We start from the raw sequence: 18558 nt of genomic DNA on the forward strand, positions 1-18558 counted from the left end.
GGTGGCTCACAGCCACCTAACTCTAGCTGCAGGTGACACAACGCCTTCTTCTGACCTCTTTGGGAATTAGGCATGCATGTGCTGCACACACATACGTGCACGCAAAACACTTATAGACAGAGAAAGACAGAAGCTCCACAAGAAGACCAACAGAGTCAACTAACCTAGGTCCACGGGGGCTCGCAGAGACTGACGCGCCAACCAAGGATCCTGCAAGGACTGGACTAGGACTCCTAGGAAGCCAAGGGGCAGCTCAGGCTTCATGTGGGTCCTTAGCAAGGGGCTGTCTTTGACATGGACTCTGTTGCCTGCTCTCTGATCACCTCCCCATGATGGAGCTGCCTCTCCAGGCCACAAGGGAAGAGGACGTGCTCAGTCCTGATATGACCTGACATGCTGGTGTGGGTTAGTGGGGGGGCTCCCCTTTTCTGAAGAGTAGGGAAGGGGGGAGAAGGGGAAGAAGGGAGGGTGGGACCAGGAGGAGAGGAGGGAGGGGCTACAATCAGGATATAAAGTAATAAATTTTAAAAAGGAAGTAAAAAAGGAAGGAAGAAAAGCAGGGAGGGAGGGAGGGAGAGAGGGAGGGAGGGAGGGAAGGAAGGAAGGAAGGAAGGAAGGAAGGAAGGACAATTGAATAGTATAGCCAGACACACAATCCCAGAACGTGAGAGGAAGACACACACAATCAGGGTTTTGAAGCCGATGTCAGCTACATCCAAGCTGGAGACCAGGCTGGGTTATATGCAGCCCATCTCAAATAAAACAGAATAAAATAGAATTAAATTAAACCAGTGGCTCTCAAACATCTTGTTCTAGGGGTGAGCGTGCATGTGTGTGTGAGTGTGTGCACGTGTGTGTGAGTGTGTACACGTATGCGTGTGCGCACACACACCTCTATATACCTGTATAGAGGGGTATATATGTTTATGTGCGCATGCAAGCCAAGGTCAGAGAAGGACACAGAGTGCCTTCTTTCTCACCGTCCACTTCACTCCCTGGAGACAAGGCCCTTCTCTAGAGCTCACAGGCTTTGGCTAGGCTGGCTGGCAAGCCCCAGAGATCCTCTCACCTCTGCTCTCACGGCTCTGGGTCACTGGCACACGTGGCTACATCCTACTTTTTTTTTAATTTTTATTTTATTTTTATGAATTACAGTTTATTTACTTTGTATCCCAGCTGTAGCCCCTTCCTTCAACCCCTCACACTTCCGCCCTCCCTCCCTCTTCTATACCCATGCCCCTCCCCGAGTCCACTGATAGGGAGGTCCTCCCCCCTTCCATCTGACCCTCCCCTCACACTTCCACTCTCCCTCCCTCTTCTACACCCATGCCCCTCGCCCAGTCCACTGATAGGGAGGTTCTCCCCCCTTCCATCTGACCCTCGCCTATCAGGTCTCATCAGGCCTGGCTGCATTGTCTTCCTCTGTGGGCTGGTGAGGCTGCTCCCCCCTTAGGGGGAGGTGATCAGAAAGCCATCCCATGATGTGAGTGCTAAGGGCCTGAACTCAGGCTTGTGCATGGGGCACACTTGCCCACTGAGCCGTCTCCCCAGCTCCCAACACTGCACTGCTAACAGGGTCCCGGGCAATGTTGGTGGGCTGGTCCAAAGGTGACACTTTGAGAGAAACAGAGTCGGTAGGACACGCACTGGCTTGTTTCGCAGTCAGCGTGCCTGGGCCCCAGGGTGCCTGGGCCCCATTCAACACCACTGCCCAGCTAAACGTCACCGTGGTGCCTGAGGCCGATGCCAGTGAGATCAGCGGGCCTCCCGCTGGTGTGTGTAGGTTTGGGATATAGAGCGTTACTGTGTTGGTCAGCCTGGGCTTAGAGTGAACAACTCTCCTGCCTCAGCATCAGGAGCCGCTGGGATGACAGACATGCACCGCTCACCTGCTCCACCATTCTGGCTTCACTCAAAGTTTTCACCCTCAGACACACAGTGCCAGGACTCACGGCAGACCGTGGGATTTCTCAGTCCCACTGTCATGGCAGCCAAACCCACAGGACGAAAATGAATCTAATGATCGCTTCCCTGGTGCTTCGCTTTCCCTGGAAATCTCTCACTAGTACAGCATGACGTTATTAAATACACGTTCTAAAGCATAAACTAGCCGGAGAGCACAGAGAACAGCAGCACTTTCTGCTTTACACGTAGTAGGGGCTTTGGTTGTCTGCTCACAGGACTGGAACTGATGCTCCTCCAGGATGAAGGGGAAGGTCACACCACCACAGCGCCACTGTTGGGAAGATGGAAACCAGCTATAGCCAACTCACGATCAGCAGCTGGAGGTCCAACTTTTACCACCTTTTACAGTGTGTGTGTGTGTGTGTGTGTGTGTAGTGTGTATGTGAACACACTGGCCCTGTCTGGCAGTGTGTATGTGGGGCACTGGCCGTGTCTGGCGGTGTGCAGGTGAACACACTGGCCCTGTCTGGCAGTGTGCAGGTGAACACACTGTCCGTGTCTGGCAGTGTGCAGGTGAACACACTGTCCGTGTCTGGCAGTGTGCAGGTGAACACACTGGCCGTGTCTGGCAGTGTGTAGGTGAACACACTGGCCCTGTCTGGCAGTGTGTATGTGGTGCACTGGCCCCATCTGGCAGTGTGTAGGTGAACACACTGGCCCTGTCTGGCAGTGTGCAGGTGAACACACCGGCCGTGTCTGGCCTCCAGCGTGGGGGTCCTGAGGGTTGCACCTAGCTGCTCGGTCTCATGCCGCAGAGCAGGCACTTCACCCAGAGCAGCCCTCTCGTCAGCCTACAAACCATCCCTTCATTTGAGGCAGGGGCTCTCTGTGGGGCTCCGCTAGTCGGGTCCTCACTACAGGGCCCAGGCTGACCTGGAACCCACATCAGTCCTCCTGCTTCAGCATAAGCCACCATGTCCAGCTATAACTCATTGACGTGTAAAGGCGACTCCATGGACATGTCGAGGGTCCATGAGAATCACGTCTCCTCTTTCTCGTGAGCCCAGGATTTCCGAGGAAGTCATGTGGATGGGGAATTGACTGCTGGGACACTCACTGCTTCTCGTCACCATGGAGGGGGTAGGGGGACTATGGAACACCTAGAAGGCCTCTGGGAACCTCCTGTAACAGAGCCTACCCAGTAGAAAATGCCAGAGGTGTGGTGTTAGGTGCCCAAACCATAGCATTTAACAATCAGTATCTCTAAAAGGTTTTTTAAAGTCATACATCTACCGTCTCCTAAAAACTCCCAAGATGAAGTTCTGAGGGAGAAAAAAGAAAACATACTTAACTATAACATAAAACACTTCTGAGCCAGATCAGCTGCCATTAGTGTCTCCAAATAAAATGTCAAAACAATTTTCCCCATGGCTGTTGTAGCATCTCACTCTTATAAGCTAAGAAAATGTCATAATCAAGACTACGAGTGAAGCCTAATTTCAGGCTTAATAGTATGTAATTCACAGGTCAACTTTTTTTGTTTTGTTTTGGTTTTTGTTTTTTTTTTTTTTTTTTGGTTTTGTTTTGAGACAGGGTTTCTCTGTGTAGCCTCGGCTGTCAGGCTGGCCTCGAACTCACAGAGACTCAATGGTCTCTGCCTCCCCAAATGCTAGGATTACAGGCCTGTGCCACTGTGCCTGGCTAATCAACCTTTCCTGAAAGTATCCATATGTCAAATATAAGATGACATTCAAAATTATAAAAAAAATCACAAAGTGATGTGAATTGACAGTACCCTATGAAATCAGAAAAAGAAAGCCTACAATTTTCCCGTCTCTTAAGTATCAATGGGTTAGCATTCATGCCAGTTTTCATGGCATTTTTATTCTGTAGCATGTGTACATAAGCACCCTATAGTGCACAGGGGGAGGTCAGAGGAAGTCAGAATTCACGCTATGATCAATATGTAACCTTCAGACTAACCCTCTGAGAATTTAGGGTGCTATTCCAGGATCAGTGAAAGTGCTGAGCAAACACAGTTCCCACACCCAGGTAGCACCAATTGCTTGGAAATAGTAATGGCAAATTCTCTTTCCCTTTCATTTTACTCTCAGACCCAGATGGTAGTGGGCCTACAACCTAGACACAGTTCAACACAGTAAAAACATTTACACACTCATGTAGACACCACATAGGCATGGTGCTGTGGAAGGGAATGGCCCCGTAGGCTCAGAGTCTAGAGACTTGGTCTCCAGCTGGTGGAACTAGTTGGGAAAGATCAGATGTTTTTCTGGAAGACGTGTTTTCACTGGGATTGGGCAAACCTGCGCTCCTCTCAATGTGCTCACTGCTTCCTGCTGGTGGGTTAAGATGGGAGCTGTCAGCCTGCTCCTTGCTGCTTCCGTGCAGGCCCACCAGCATGGACTCGGATCCCATTGTAATCATGAGCCCAAAACAAACTCTCCCTTCTATGGAGACCTTAGTCATGGTGTTTTATCACAAAAATAGAAAAGTAATTAGTATAATGCACTTGCAAAGAAAACTCCCAAACGTTAAGTGTTTGTAGCAAAGAAATGTTTTTAAAAGAAATGAAATAGGTTGATTTTTAAACTAAAAAAGAAAGCTGGCAGTTCCCAGCTGGCTATAGGTGCTGTTCCTTCAGGATTCAGAGCACAGGCTTCCAGGCATCAAACAACAGACATCATCAGAAAAGGGAGGGCAGAGGGGCTAAACAGAAGCTCTCATCCTAGAACGCCGAACCAGTGAGCCATGTCCGTCCATCAGGTGTAGGCTCCTCTCTAGAAGGATGGCTGAGCAGCTAAGTGCTTTGAGGTGAGAGTAAGGAATTACGGGAGCAAAGGAAAGAAACTGCCTCCCTTACAGAGAGAAAGCAACAGACTGGAATGCCGGAAAGCCATACATGGAAGTGAGACTTTTCCTGTAAGTGGGAAATTTCAGCATTACAAAAACAAACACCATGAGGTTAGAAGCATAAAAGAATGTACTATCAAAATTATCACAGACATAGGAGCTGGGGTAAGGCAAAAGATGAGTTCAGATCCAGACTTTGCGGCTTCTGTGTGCAAGCCGTGGGAAGCTGCTCTCGGGTTTCAGGGCTATGAAGCGAATAACTTCTCCTTTCAGGAGAGTCAAGTCTGCAGCAGGGTGAGAAAGCCTGAAGAGCTAAGTCTTCAGCTAGATCAGGGAGTGAGGAGGGGATCCTAATTACTTGAGAAATGAAGGACGCTGAATAAAGCCCATGGCAGTAGCAAGAGGAAAAGGTAAAGACTTAGGGCCAGTCATGGGAGTGACTTAATCAGATAAGCGAAGAACAAGAGGAAGGATGAGGTGGGAGAAGATGGAGCAAAGGACTCTGAACTTCTACAAATAGACACATGAGATGCACTCTACAAAATTATCTCCATGGAAAATTACTTACGAGCAAAGATTAAGTGGAAACCTCTAAAACGGGTGAAGAAATCGGAGCTGAGTCAGTATGGTACTATTAAGTTTAATAACTGTGCAAATTTAAAGCTTATAATATTTGCACTAATTTAACCTCTGAGAATTTAGTCTCATCCAACATTTATCTGTTTATACACTGTCTTGTTGCAAAGAAGACTTGAAGTCGTTTATGAAATGCATGGAGCCACAGAGCACTGTGAGCTGCTTGAGTTTCCCCCAAATGTAGCCTGGCTCCTCCCTGACCACACACCATGGGGACCAGAAGGGAGTGAGATGCCTGCTAGCGCCCACTGGTGCCCGCTGGTGAGCGAGAATCTCCAGAGAAACTTCTCAGCCAGGTGCTGGGAGTGCAGATGTTGGGAAAATAGCAACTAGCACAGGAAGTGACATCCTTAGACCTGACACACCCCCAGAAGTTCCTACATGGCATCCTTCATCCTAGCAGCCACAGCTAGCTCAAGAGCTGACTCCAGGGCGGGGTTAGCACTGTTCAGCAATGAAAATGCTGAATCTTTTCTGAGAATCTCACTAGGGATCAGCAAAGTGCATGTCACCACCTTCCCACTCCCAGTGGTCTTCCTGATGAACCCTGAACCAGGAGGGCCACTTGCCACCAACACCATCACAAGAGCCTCCACTCGGTACATGCGGCTCCCAGGTAAAGCACAAGGTGGAGGGGGGCTCCCTGCCCCTCAGTGCCGTGGGAAGTCTGGGCTCAGCAAAAGCCCAAATATCTGAAAGGTATCCTAGAGCTGGAGAGGCAGCTACCTCTCACACTTCCTCAAAACTGTGGTAAACGCCTGCTGCCATCAGTCACGAATGCCCTGTGATAATGCCACACACGTGACCATGCTGGTCCTTCCAGCCAAGGCAGGCAACCCTCCTGGCCCACAGACACTCACCTAAACTCTCAGTCAGTCTCTCCATGGTGCCTGAGGGGCAGTAATTCAGAATCACAGTGAGAACCAACCATGGCACCAAAAAGGAGAGCAACAGCTTAGAAGTGGTGAGTGAAGCCCACAGCCTTTGTCCGGCTTGTCTGATGTTTCCACCGACTACTAAAACAAGTTAGGGTCTGTCTGTGGAGCGTGATTATTCAGCCAAGTTTCCAGAAAGTTTCAAAAAGTAAGGTAAAACTTTCTTGGTGGTTAAGAGACAGGCCTCGGTTCCAAAGTGGTTCCTGATGGTTTCAAGTCCATCAGGTTCCAGCAGCCACAGGGCCCTGCATGTATCCACTTGTCATCAGCATTTTTAACGACGTAACAGTCCGCCTTCAGCCACCAAAACGCTCTCACTGAAGGTGTTAGGTAGGAGAAGTAACGTCATGGCCATTGGGAAAGAATGGGATGACATACTTGTGCAAACGAGAAGAGTGAGTAAGAGGGTGAAGACAGCAAAGATGAAGAAACATGAGCTCACCTCAGGGTGGAGTATGGTGTTAGCTCTGGGATGTTAAGTGTGAGTGCCCAGTGAGCAGCTTCCTTGTTCAATGTTGTAACTTTTTATATTTTTTAACTTACACGTACAAAATGTGCAAAGTTGCCAGCTACATTTACGATGACTTGAAACTATAAGGCAGCATGATAAATACTAACAGAACACCAGTCTTTAAAATTGTATTTTGTCTTTCAACACTGGAACACAATTCAGGTTTTTGAAGTACACAAGCAAACAGGCGCTTGAAGCTGCTCCTCACAGCACAGCCACAACCAAGAGCAGAGAACGAACAAATGCGTGCACGCCTGCTTACGCCTGCTCAGCCTGAGCCATTCAGAATGCCCTGCCTAGGGATTGTCACTGCCCGCAGTGGGCCAGATCTCCCTAAGTCAACTAATTTAATTAGGATGACCCCCCTCGGGCCAACCCAACACAGACAGACCCCACGGAGACTCCTTCCCACTGAGCCTAGGTTGTGTCAAGTGGCCATTTAAAGCCATCACCACCCCTGGCTCCACCCTTCTGTGAGGTCCTTACCGAGCCACCCCTTCCACTGTGCCGACGCTGCCCACCGAGCTGACATCCCCAGCTTGCTCTCTGGCATCACTCCTCAGCCGTGACCCACACTCCCCTTCCTGGGCTGTACTCGTTTGCTCTCACAGCACTTTTCCATCTTAACATCAACAATCTGCTTGTTACCCATCTGTCTTCCCTATGTGGCTGGCAAACTTTACAGAGGTCTCTGCAGTGTTCTCTGCAGCAGCTGAAGTACAACGACAATAGTGCAAACGGGAGATGACCAGCTGGTGTGAGCGAGTGAGTGACAGTGAGCCAGTGAAATAAAATACACTAATATCTTACCCTGGTGTAGAACAGTAGAAAAGAGGGTTGTTTTTCTTTTCTTTATCCTCTCTTTTGGTTTCCTTTTTTTTTCCCCCCTCCAAAAGCCGCCATGTAGCCCAGGCTAGCTTTAAGCTTACTACAGATCCTAGGCTGGCCTCTGTCAGGATCCTTCAATTTCTGTCTTCCAAATAGTGCAAATATAGATGCGTGTCACCAGAGCCAGCTTTCGGGGTTTCCTAGTTAGACATCAAGGAACAAGCTGGGAGGGGAGAGAGAGGGCTTCTTTGGTAGGAAGAAGTGGCTGAAAATAGTTGGAGAGTTTAATTGGCAGATTTCAGGGTTTTAATTGACAAAGTATTTACATATGACAGCATCTTTTGGCAAATGGATACACTGTGAAATGGCCAAGTTGGAACATAATATATTAATCCTTCACAAACTTAGTTCACTCGATGGTAAGAATTGGACATTTTAAACTGTAAGGGATTATCCGTAGTGCAGTGAGGTATGGGACTGTCAGCCTAGTGTGATCTAGTGCTCTGGTTTATACAGGCTGTGGTGTGTGTGTGTGTGTGTGTGTGTGTTCTATTATTCTGTTTATACAGGCTGTTGTATGGGGCTGTAGGCCGTGTGTGTGTGTGTGTGTGTGTGTGTGTGTGTGTGTGTGTGTGTTCTATTACTCTGGTTTATACAGGCTGTGGTGTGGGGCTATAGGCCACGTGTGTTCTCTCTGTTACTCTGGTTTTTAGCTTGGTGCTGCTTCCAACCAAGCTTCTAAACTAGCAGAAACTGAGGCTCGGGAGCAAGAGCCCAGCAAGAGATGGGAGCAAAACAGCTGCCAAAGGAACTTGGGGAGAATTCAGCTTTAAGCAAAATGCACTAATTAGAAAAGAGAGCTAAGACCCCAAGCCAGCAGAGTGCTAATGAAGACTGTGAATTAAAGACTTCCTTTCTTTCTCAGGAGCCCATAGCAGCAGATGAGGTGCAGGGAACCCTTAAAGGCACGGTACAAATAAGCACATTAATACCACTACATTGCAGGGCCTTCTTTATTTTTTTCACATACACAATACCCCACCCAATGTTTATACATCAGGGAAGGCAAAAGGTTCCCTGATTCCCAAAAATGACAAATGCAAAAACTGTAGCTTCACACATACTTATCCTTTCATGTTCTGTAACAAATTAACCCAAAATTCAGGGTCTTAGGACAACAGTAAACATGTATTACCTCTCACCACTTCTAGGATTCTAGATTCCAAAGACACTCTTTGATGGGGAGGTTCAGGGTCAAGGTTAATCATGAAATTCAGTCAGACATCAGTGAGGACTCAGGTGTTAAGAAGCTTGGCTGAGGTGGAATCCCCTTTCCACGATAGGCCGCTCACGCGCTTGCCACACTGCTGCTGGCTCTTACGGGGAGACCTTCGTACCTTCTCATGTTGGCTTCTACAGGGGACACTCATGCAGTTTCACAATACAGAAGCTGCTTCTCTCCAAAACGGGAAATATTTGAGGACAGAGGAGGCTGAGGCCACAGTGAGCGGCTGTGACACCCCACTTTTGGCTGTGCCAGACTTTGGCTGCCATCCCAGGTTCCATCAGGAGCGGGAGAACAGAGGGTGCATTCACTAGCAGGTCCAGGACACTGAGGTGCTTGATGACTTGCTACCACAATGCTTAAATGACTTGAATACGAATAACAAAATAGCATCAAAACCCTTGGGGGGGGATTCAGGTACCAATACCTCGATCCATACTCAATACATACATAGTGAGGTCTGACCCTAACTTTCCATATATGTATGCTGGCCCATACACACACATACTGGTGTACCGCTGTCTTTCTTGACCGGTACAGAATATATGCTTTAAATATGACCCTAAGCAGCCCTCGTACAGCCTGTCCTTCCACGCCGTCTGACTCACCGCTCACTGCGCTGCTCCTCAGTACTCAACAGCAAACACACACACTGCGACTCTCACCACTGTGAAAATAAAGTGATGTCACAAACACACTGTGCGACAGTGTCACCAGGGTCCCGCCCCCCCCCCCACTCTTGGTGACATGGTGCCTGAGACTCTTCCAGCCTTGCTAGCCCCCAAGAGCACCTTTGAGGGCTGAGAAAAGGTGGTAGGGTATACACTCAGTCCTGGAACTCCAGAAACTCTTTATCTCTCACCAATAAAGAAGCGGGCAGTATGAGAGTGGGAGTAGCTGCTGTTTTAAAACAATCGTTATCTAATCATCTGGGTACCAGGCTGTCTTCTCATAGGAGAGGCTTACGATAGAGAGAACATCCAAGCACGCCCACGCTCCCTTGTCGGCACCGCCACAGTGCACCAGAGCCGCAAGGCCAATTCCCCCCACTAACTCAGTCAGATACCCCCTCCCCACGTTAATGGGAGTTATCATTCATATTTCATGCTCTTAGCAAATGTGACGTCTGTTGTCTATAGGTAAAGTCTAGTAACAAGCCAAACTCATTGCTCTTTTAAAAATCTGTACACTTTTATGCGGCAAATGCTGCGTAAGGATCCGATCAGCCAAAAGCACAGGCTGACTGCCCACTCTCCATGCTTGAATGACAGCATTTCTTTTGCAGCACGCTCACATCAGGCTCCTGGGGCTCTTGGAAAAATCATGAATTGTCTGGTGTCTGAGCAGTTTTCTGTGCCCCGTCTCTCAGCATTATTCTCCTTTCTTGAGCTTCTTTTGTTGCCTAGGAGACATAAGCTGCCTTCCGCATTCCACTACTGAGAAGTCTTGTTCTAGACCCTCCTTCAGAACCCTTTCCTCCATGGTTGTTTTCTCTGGCTAACCTGGCTTGAGAAGCATCCTCAGGAGGCATTTTGGATCTAATCAGACCATCTCCATGACAATGTGAACTCAGGACATGCTGGGGGCTCAGCTAATAAAGGCCCCCACAGCCCAGTTGGCGATGATGTCTCTGACCCACATTTACCATCTTACCAAAACAATTGCCACAAGTTGTCTTTTGACCTCCACATATGTCATGGCATGAAACAGTGCCCCCACACACACACTGAAAGAAAATAAGAGTAATAGATTAAAATGCTCATTTGATCCTTTTTTATGTAGAATGAGATATTGTATTTCAACTACAAACACTGGAGCTATTTTTGATGCATTCTAAGAGAGAATAGTAAGTATAAGTAGACCCTTAGAAAAGTGAGGTCTGATACTACAATTTATAGACCCAAAGAAACCCCAAGAGGTGATGCTTAAATCTCACTCAGAAGAGGAAATATAATAGTCAGCAGAAGTGGTTGAAGAGAGGGAACAAGACAGGGGTCTAACCTGCCTGTCCTCTAAGAGGCTCCACTGAGCAGCAGATTGAAACAGATGCTGACACTCACAGCCAAATATTGGTCAAAGTGTAGGCAGTCTTGTGGGAAAGTGGGCGAAAGGACAGAAGGATGTGAAGGTGTGAGGAGCTCTGCAAGAAGACCAACAGAGCCAACTAGCCAGCCCAGAGACTGAAGCACCAACCAAGGACCATGCATAGACTGAACCTAAGCCCCCTACACAGATGCAGCTGATGGACAGCTCAGGCTTCCTGTGGGTCCCATAGTAAGGGGAGCAGGGGCTGTCTCTGATACGAACTCTGTAGCCTGCTTCCTGATCACTACCCCCCAGTGGGGCTTGCCTTGCCAGGCCACAGGGGAAGAGGACACACTCAGTCCTGATGCAATTTGATGAGCTGGGGTGGTATTTGGCCTCCTCTTACCTGAGGAATAGGGAAGGGCAGAAAGGAGGAAGAGAGGGAGGGTGGGACTAGGACCAGAGGAGGAAGAGAGCTATGATCAGGAGATAAAGGTAATTAATTAATTAATTAATTAATTAATTTTAAAAAGAGAGAGATCTGAGTCAAGCATAGTGATGAACACCTTTAATGCCAGCATTTGAAAGGCAGAAGCAGGTAGATTCATGAGTTCAAGTCCAGCCTACTGTACAGAGTGAGTTCCAAGACTGCTAGTTTACATAGTGAGACCCTGTCTTGAAAAAGAAAAAAACTAAAAATAAAGGGAAATAAGAAGAAAAGTGAGCTTGCTCTCTCTCTCTGTGTGCACCTGTAATCCTCGCATTTGGGAGACTGAAGCAGGAAGATTGCCACTCAAGGCCACACTGGTCTACATAAAGGCCAGCCTGGGCTACATAGCCAGACCGAGTCTCAATACAACAAAAGCAGTCGTGTGGGAACATTGTTAAATAGTACAGAGCTGTCAGAGCTGTGTGAAACCATGGCTCAGTTGTCTGAGCAAGAAAGAGAAAGGACAGATGACAAAGAAAAATCAAGCCTTTTGGGTCACCTTACTTAGCCTAGGGGTGATGTAGAGAAACCGGCCACCTTCCTGAAGTCAGAGTCTCACTCTATAGTCTAAGCTGTCCCAGGACTCAGTCTGGCCTCTGGTGTCAATACTCCTGAGGCAGACTCAGGGTTAGGAATGGTTTAAGAACCCGAAATTCTGCTCAGTCTGGGCACCCATCAGTCTAGGACCCTCAGCTGCATGTACTATGACAGACATATCCCTCGAAGCAATGATCATATCAGACGGTTAGCATCCTGGCACCCATGTACACACTAAGCTGCATGCACTCCTCTGTCCAAAGGATGGATGTTTCTCCTCCCTTGATCACCATCAGAGGTGGGCAGTTTCCACTCAGTCACACTCAGTTATAATGGGGGGATGGGATATGATCCAACCTGAATTAGTTGTGAGGGCACAAACAAGAACAACAAGGCAATTATACCCTCTAAGTGAACTTCTATAATAATCCACTCTTCACCATCTTACGCCTATGCATAGCCAGGCGCGCATGTGATCACAACCAGATGTTCTACGGGAAGAGACGTTTGCTGGGTAGAAAGGTTATGTAACTTGAATCTGTCAATCAAAGCAAAGAACTGAACAAGGCATGTTTCTTAGCAACAACACCCCCTTCCTCCTAAGGCCCCGACAAAGGCCTCCCCAGGCGATAACCTGGAGATGTTGAGCTCTGCCACTTCTGTGGTCCACTGTCGCTCTCGATCACATACTTCCTTCTGTGGCCTCCAAATAAACATCCATTACTGCATTATAATCTCTGTGGTCCTTTATTTTGCTCCCTTGAATTAGAGGCCGAGGACCTAAAAACACAGGGCCTAGCCCTGACACTATAACACCCCTCCCCTGCCTTCTAGTGCTAAGATTCCACCATGTCTGGCTTCCTAGCATCTTTCTGTAGAACTGAAATGCCGACAGAAACATCAAATGCATACCCAGTGGCTTCTCATTTCACCTAGAATCTTGTCCTCCTTTGTAACAGAAAAGATCTGGGTGCTCTCCACCTCTTCCTGCCTCACACATACCTCTCCAGGCACACCGGCCTTCCTTCTGCCCTGCTCAGCTACTGCCCCCCTCCCCCCTCAGAGCCTGCAGGGCTGTGCTCCGGTTCTTGGAGTGCAGATATGCTTCTGCCCTCCTTCCCAGTGTACATATCATCTGCTAATATCCACAAGTGGCCTCGCCGTCACTTAAAGTACACTGCCTTGCTTGACTTCTTCAATGCATCAATCACCATGTGAAGGTTTCCCAATTTGTGCATTAGCTGCCCCTTCCAGGCCCCTCTTAGACTCCTTATGGCTTATCCTGGCCATGACTGTATCCTCAGTGCTTCTCAAACACCCAGGCACAAGGTCAGTGCTCAGTCCATGCGAGCTGGATAAACAGATAATTCTCAGCTTAGGTCTAAGCTTTGAGCCTCAGTGGCTTAGAAGGAAGTTGCATTAGCTTCTTTCTGTTGCTGTGATAAATTATCTGACCAAAGGCACCTTAAGGAAGAAAGAGTTTGCCTGGGCTTAGGGAGAGGAGTGGTGACTGGCAGACAGCATGGGAAGCTGAAACATCACATCCTCAATAGCAGACAAGAAGCAGAGAGAACAAGCTAGAAGTGGGGAGAGGCTACAGCCTCTCACAGCCCACTCCCTGGGAGGTCCAGCAAGGCTGGTCTCCTAAGAGCTCCAAAACTACTTAAGTGATGTCATCAACTGTGAACCAAGGGTTCGATTCAGGATTAGAACCACCACCTAAGTCCTGGTTGTTCATACAGTGGGAAAGGATTAACATCGCCACAGCCAACTCATCTGACTTGAGTTTATAAGACTTATTGATTCTGGATTGGTTGAAAATTCATTTGCATTTTTGAGAGGTTCTTCTTAGGAGGAGAAATTAAAAGTGAGCAGTGCTCCCCTGAGAGAGCCTGACTCTTCTGTCCCTGTGTGTTTCCCTCTGCCCAGTGTCCAACTGATGGAGGTAAGACATCTCTATTGCTAGGACCCTAGAGGCCAGTGAGCAACCCACCCATCACAAGCTCTGTCCGGCACCCCCTCTCTCCACAGGCGAGCAGCCACGCAGAGTAACAGCTCCTGCAAAGCCCACTCAGCACTGGGACATTGCTAAGGTATAGTTATCAAACAGAGAAGTGTACCCCAGTGGCCTGGACACCTCCAAAAAAGCCTAGAAGTTTCCACCTCCACCAGGTGGGTATGATGTGGTTGAGCTAACATCAGCTCAGCAAGCTTGCAGCCATGGGCTTTTGTTCAGTTCTTCCCTCGATGCCTGACCTGACTCAGACCTGTAATCTCTACAGCTGGGAGGCTGAGATAGGAGTGCCATCAGTTCAAGGCTAGCCTGGGCTACATAGTGAGTACCAGGCCAGCCTGAGCTACATTATAAGACTTTGTCTCAAAAAAAGTAAAAAAATAGATAGATGCTACCATAGATGGATAGAAAGTTACAACTTTGATGTAACTATATTATGGATGACAACTTTCTAGGTTTGAGTCATCTGTGGATAAGATGCTAACAAATTCTACTAACATGAAATAAATAATTTTAATGTATCTTTTGTTCTAAGAAATAGCAAATGTTCTGAATTTTAAAATGAAAATGAGAAGTTCAACATCAGTGAGGAGCAACAGGAGTCAAAAGAGCTCAAGCCCACCTCTCCCTTTAGAAAAGCTGTGTAAAGAAATTGTGTCTTTAAAAAATGATTGTGAATATCTCAGGTCCGTGTATCCTGGGAAAGATTGATTATTTGTGTTTCTGAATCAACTGTTAACAAATAAATGACAAAAATTCCCTAATCCTGCTCTTCAGTCATCTCATTTTCAAACTAGATTTACATTTTAGATTTCTAGAAAGGGTTATTCCTTCTCAACAGACAAAACCCAAAGCATATTGGTGTTCAAAGGGGAGGGAGCAGGAAAGGGGAGGGAGGAGGAAAGGGAGGGAGTAGGGAAAGAGAGGGAGGACGGAAGAGGAGGAAGAAGGGAAGGAGACTATGTCTTTCCACAGGTCTCTATGTTTAACTCACTGTCATTCATTTGGCCTCATTTGCATCTTTCTGAGCCTTGGCCAAGAAGATTCGTTCCTAGAGTAAGATTTTCCTCAGCCAGCAAGTGCTGTGAAGTGAGAATCTGCACTTTCATGGCCCATTTGCAGTCAGCGAGGTCTGGGGTGGGTAAGAAATGCCTTCCTGCCAGAGAGCAACATCAGCACTGCTGAAACTCATCCTTCTGTTTGACTCCGTGGTGCCATATGGTTTCATAGAGTGTATTGCATGCACCCTGTCAATCTGAGGCTGTATAAATTCTTTGCAATGTAGCAGGGAGAAAGTGTCTTGCACGGATAAATTCTCTTAGTATTCACTGCAGGCCACTATAGACTAATCAGTGTGGGGGAGGGAAGCTGAGGTTCAAGGCCTCTGCTAACTGTCCAGGAGTCATGGTGTTTTTAAGGAAAGTCACTTACGTACAATTGCTGCCCATAGTGGTAGTTTCACTAACTAAACACCCAAAGTGTTTTGTAGTAATATCTCTGGAGAATCTACAATCATGATTTTTTTAACCCTTTCTAGTAAGACATTGCTATCTTTAAAATCCAGACGTCCAGACAGAGCACCTAAGAAAAGTTTTATCCCTGTAAACTTCCAGAAGCAAGGCTTGAGGGGAAAGAGCAAAAGCAAGCAGAAGGCCTGTACACTGCTGTGGACAAGGCAACACATTCCATCCTAGGCCCAGCTCCCATCTCAGGCTGGCAGTCTTCTTTTGGAGTCTCAGTCTCTCTGGCTGCGGAGCCCGCTGGGTTGAAATCCGACTTCAAGCACCGAAGCTTCTAGTGGGCTACAACCAGCAGGTTCCTGTGTGTGTAAGCAACCCTTCCCTCGTCAGCAGTGGTGCAGCAGTGGAGGAGCTGGCCAGCAAGCGGTCTCCACCTCCCTGAGCCCACGCTCAGCGCTGAGCGCTGAACGCACCTGTTCCCCAGGGCTGATGGGCGCCTACTCGCAGAAGGCGATTTTCCCCCGGGTTCTACCCAGAGTAAGCAGAGGTGCCTCGAGTTACCCAGCAACAAGCCCTTCCCACAATCTCCCGCTATCCTTTCCACCCCTTAACTTTCCAAGTTTTTGGAAGCCTATTTCCAAAGGAGCAACAGGGAGGATGACCCAGCTGGAGTCCCTGGCCGCCTGGACAGCAGCCTGCGAGCATCCAGCGAGCAGCAAGGCCCCTTGACAATAGAGTGGCATGGCAGAGAAGCAGCCAGACAACCGAGGATGGGAAGGTTGAGAGAATGGATGCACAACTTGCGCTCCTGGACATGAAGGGGAGCAAAGAAGCATTAGGAAAAGAGACAGATGAGACAAGATGAGGATAGAGGTTGAGAACGGGAGATGGAGAAAGAGACTGACTCCAGCAACCAAGAGAAGTCACTTCTCCCCTCCAGGCACTGCCCTGAGGGGCCAGGCAAGAAGCAACAGATACGCGATATACTCAAGCCGCTGTGTAGGGAAGGAGTGTGGCTACGAGTGTCTCCAGGTGTCCCCAGGTTCCAAATCAGCTGCAAACTCCTCCCCTAGAGTCCCCGGGCGATGGGTGACTGCGTCTTGCAGAGGCGCCCGTCCCCAACCCACCCCACAAAAGGCAAACTCTTGCCCGCTACCACCTGCCACTTGGCCGAGCCCGGTTGCGATTAGGGCTGGCCAGCCGTGAGATAGATGTGGAGGTGGAGACGAGGAGGACTCACCCTGGCTGCCGGGGGGCTTTCTCTTCCGGGCCATGCTCAGTCTGGTCCCTTCCCCCTGGGTCCGCCTCGCAGAGCCTCCCGAGCGGCGCAGTCCGAGAGCTCCCGCCGCCTGGGCTCAGCGAGCTCTTTGTGGCGGTGATGGCATGTGCCAGGCGGCCGCGGCCAGGCTGCGCGCTCGACTCCGCTCGGCCCTGCTGCGCGGGCGCAGCCGCCCCTCCGCTGCCCGCCGCCAGACCCCCGCCAGACCCCCGCCAGACCCCCGCGAGCGCTGCGGTGGCCGCGGTGGCCCACTGTGCTGTGCGGGCGCCTCTGCTGGAGGGCGCTGAGCCCGGTCCCTGGCCCACCTCCTCTCCACTGCGCGCCCGCCCTCCCCACGCCCCCACTCCCCACGCTCCAAGCCCTCTGCCCCGCGGGCGCCACCAGCCCCGGGATGGAGCCCTGGTCCAGCGACAGGCAGTAGCAGCTGAGGACAGCAGTCAGCGGGGATTCAAGGAGGCTGATGGAGCGAGGCCCACTCCGGCATTCCTGTTTCCTAAGGGCACCGAGTTCCCCAACCTACGGAGACAGGACCTGTCCATCACGTAAAAACGACCTGCATGGTGCTCCTCCGCGGACTCCTGCGCGATGGCCACCCGGAATCGCACCTGGGCAAAGGGCCGGGGTCTCAGCTGCTTCTGGTCCTCCTGAAGGACAGGCCGGGGCACCAGTGGGAAAAGAGAGGTCAGCTCCCACAAACAGCCTGCCACCAGACCCTGGCAGGTGAACTTGTTCAGGTCCCAAAGCTCTTCATTGTGAGGACTCAACATCGCTTCCTGGAGCTGCCAGGAAAGAGCAAAGAAAGTTCGTCTGTCAGTGTTGGGGCGGGTGCAATGATTTCTTATCCTTCTACAGAAAGAATGGGGCCCCATTCTTTCTCACTCCGCTTAGGAGAGCTTGTTGGCAAAGTACCCTGTTCCTGGAGCTGTCCCCCTCCTGAGTGCTGACACTGGACAAGTTAGTATCCTGCTACTGGCCCCACGGGAAAAGCTAAAGCCCTAAAGCTAAAGCTTAGAGCTGATCTGAAAAGAAAAAAAAAAATGATGGCTGTAAGTTCAAATCTACACCGCAGGGGTTTAACACCCTGAGGCACTTCCTACTCACATTTCTCATTTCCTGTTCCTAAGCACAGCTCCCAACACAATGTGACTGTAAATATTGGGGGCTTACAAGTCAATACCCAAGCCAAAAGACTGTCCCGTTCTGGTGTGACACAGCAGAAAAGACCTCAGACTCAAAAGCAAAGAAAAGTTCTGGAGTTGGGATGTTACATCTCTGTAAGGCTGGGCGAGTCATTTAATTCTCCTGGTTTTGCTTTCCAGTCCTGGCAAATGTCATATTGAAGATTCTCTGATATATATAAAGCAAGCATGGTGACTCAGAACTGTAATGCCAGTGCTCAGGAGGCAGAGTTCTACCTAGAGAGCTCCAAGCCAGCCAGGACTACATAGAAGACCCCGTTCAAAAACCAAAACAAACGAACAAAAAACAAAACAAAAACAAACAACAGACTGTGGTGGCTGATTAATCTTTGTTGCCAACTTCACTACAGCTGGAATTAACTAAAACCCAGGCTTCTGGGTAGACCGGGGAGGGGATTTCTTAAGTCAGGTTGTTTGAAGTAGGAAGACTCACCCTAAATCTGGACAGCATCTGCTAGTGGTAGCCCAGAGTAAAGGACGTGGAAGGAATGAGTTTTGCTGTTGCCTGCTTATGGCAGCAAGTCTACCCAGCCTGTTGCTGAGACACTCCCGTATTAGAACCAAGTTCAGGATTCCAGAACAG

At 49.1% G+C, this 18558-nt stretch overlaps 1 protein-coding gene across 6 annotated transcripts in view; it reads right to left on the bottom strand.

Annotated features, from left to right (window-relative positions):
• The window catches only part of Slc44a5 (solute carrier family 44 member 5), a 264702-nt gene extending 247688 nt beyond the window's left edge, over positions 1-17014 (bottom strand). For all 6 annotated transcript variants that reach the window (XM_060392462.1, XM_060392460.1, XM_060392459.1 and 3 more), the window contains exon 1: positions 16738-17014. In XM_060392462.1, the coding sequence (XP_060248445.1) occupies positions 16738-16771 (34 nt within the window). In that variant the 5' untranslated portion in view covers positions 16772-17014. The remainder of the gene's footprint in view (positions 1-16737) is intronic.
• Between the last annotated feature and the right edge of the window lie 1544 nt (positions 17015-18558).

Source organism: Meriones unguiculatus, chromosome 10 (assembly GCF_030254825.1).
Source record: "Meriones unguiculatus strain TT.TT164.6M chromosome 10, Bangor_MerUng_6.1, whole genome shotgun sequence".
Classification (NCBI taxonomy): domain Eukaryota; kingdom Metazoa; phylum Chordata; class Mammalia; order Rodentia; family Muridae; genus Meriones; species Meriones unguiculatus.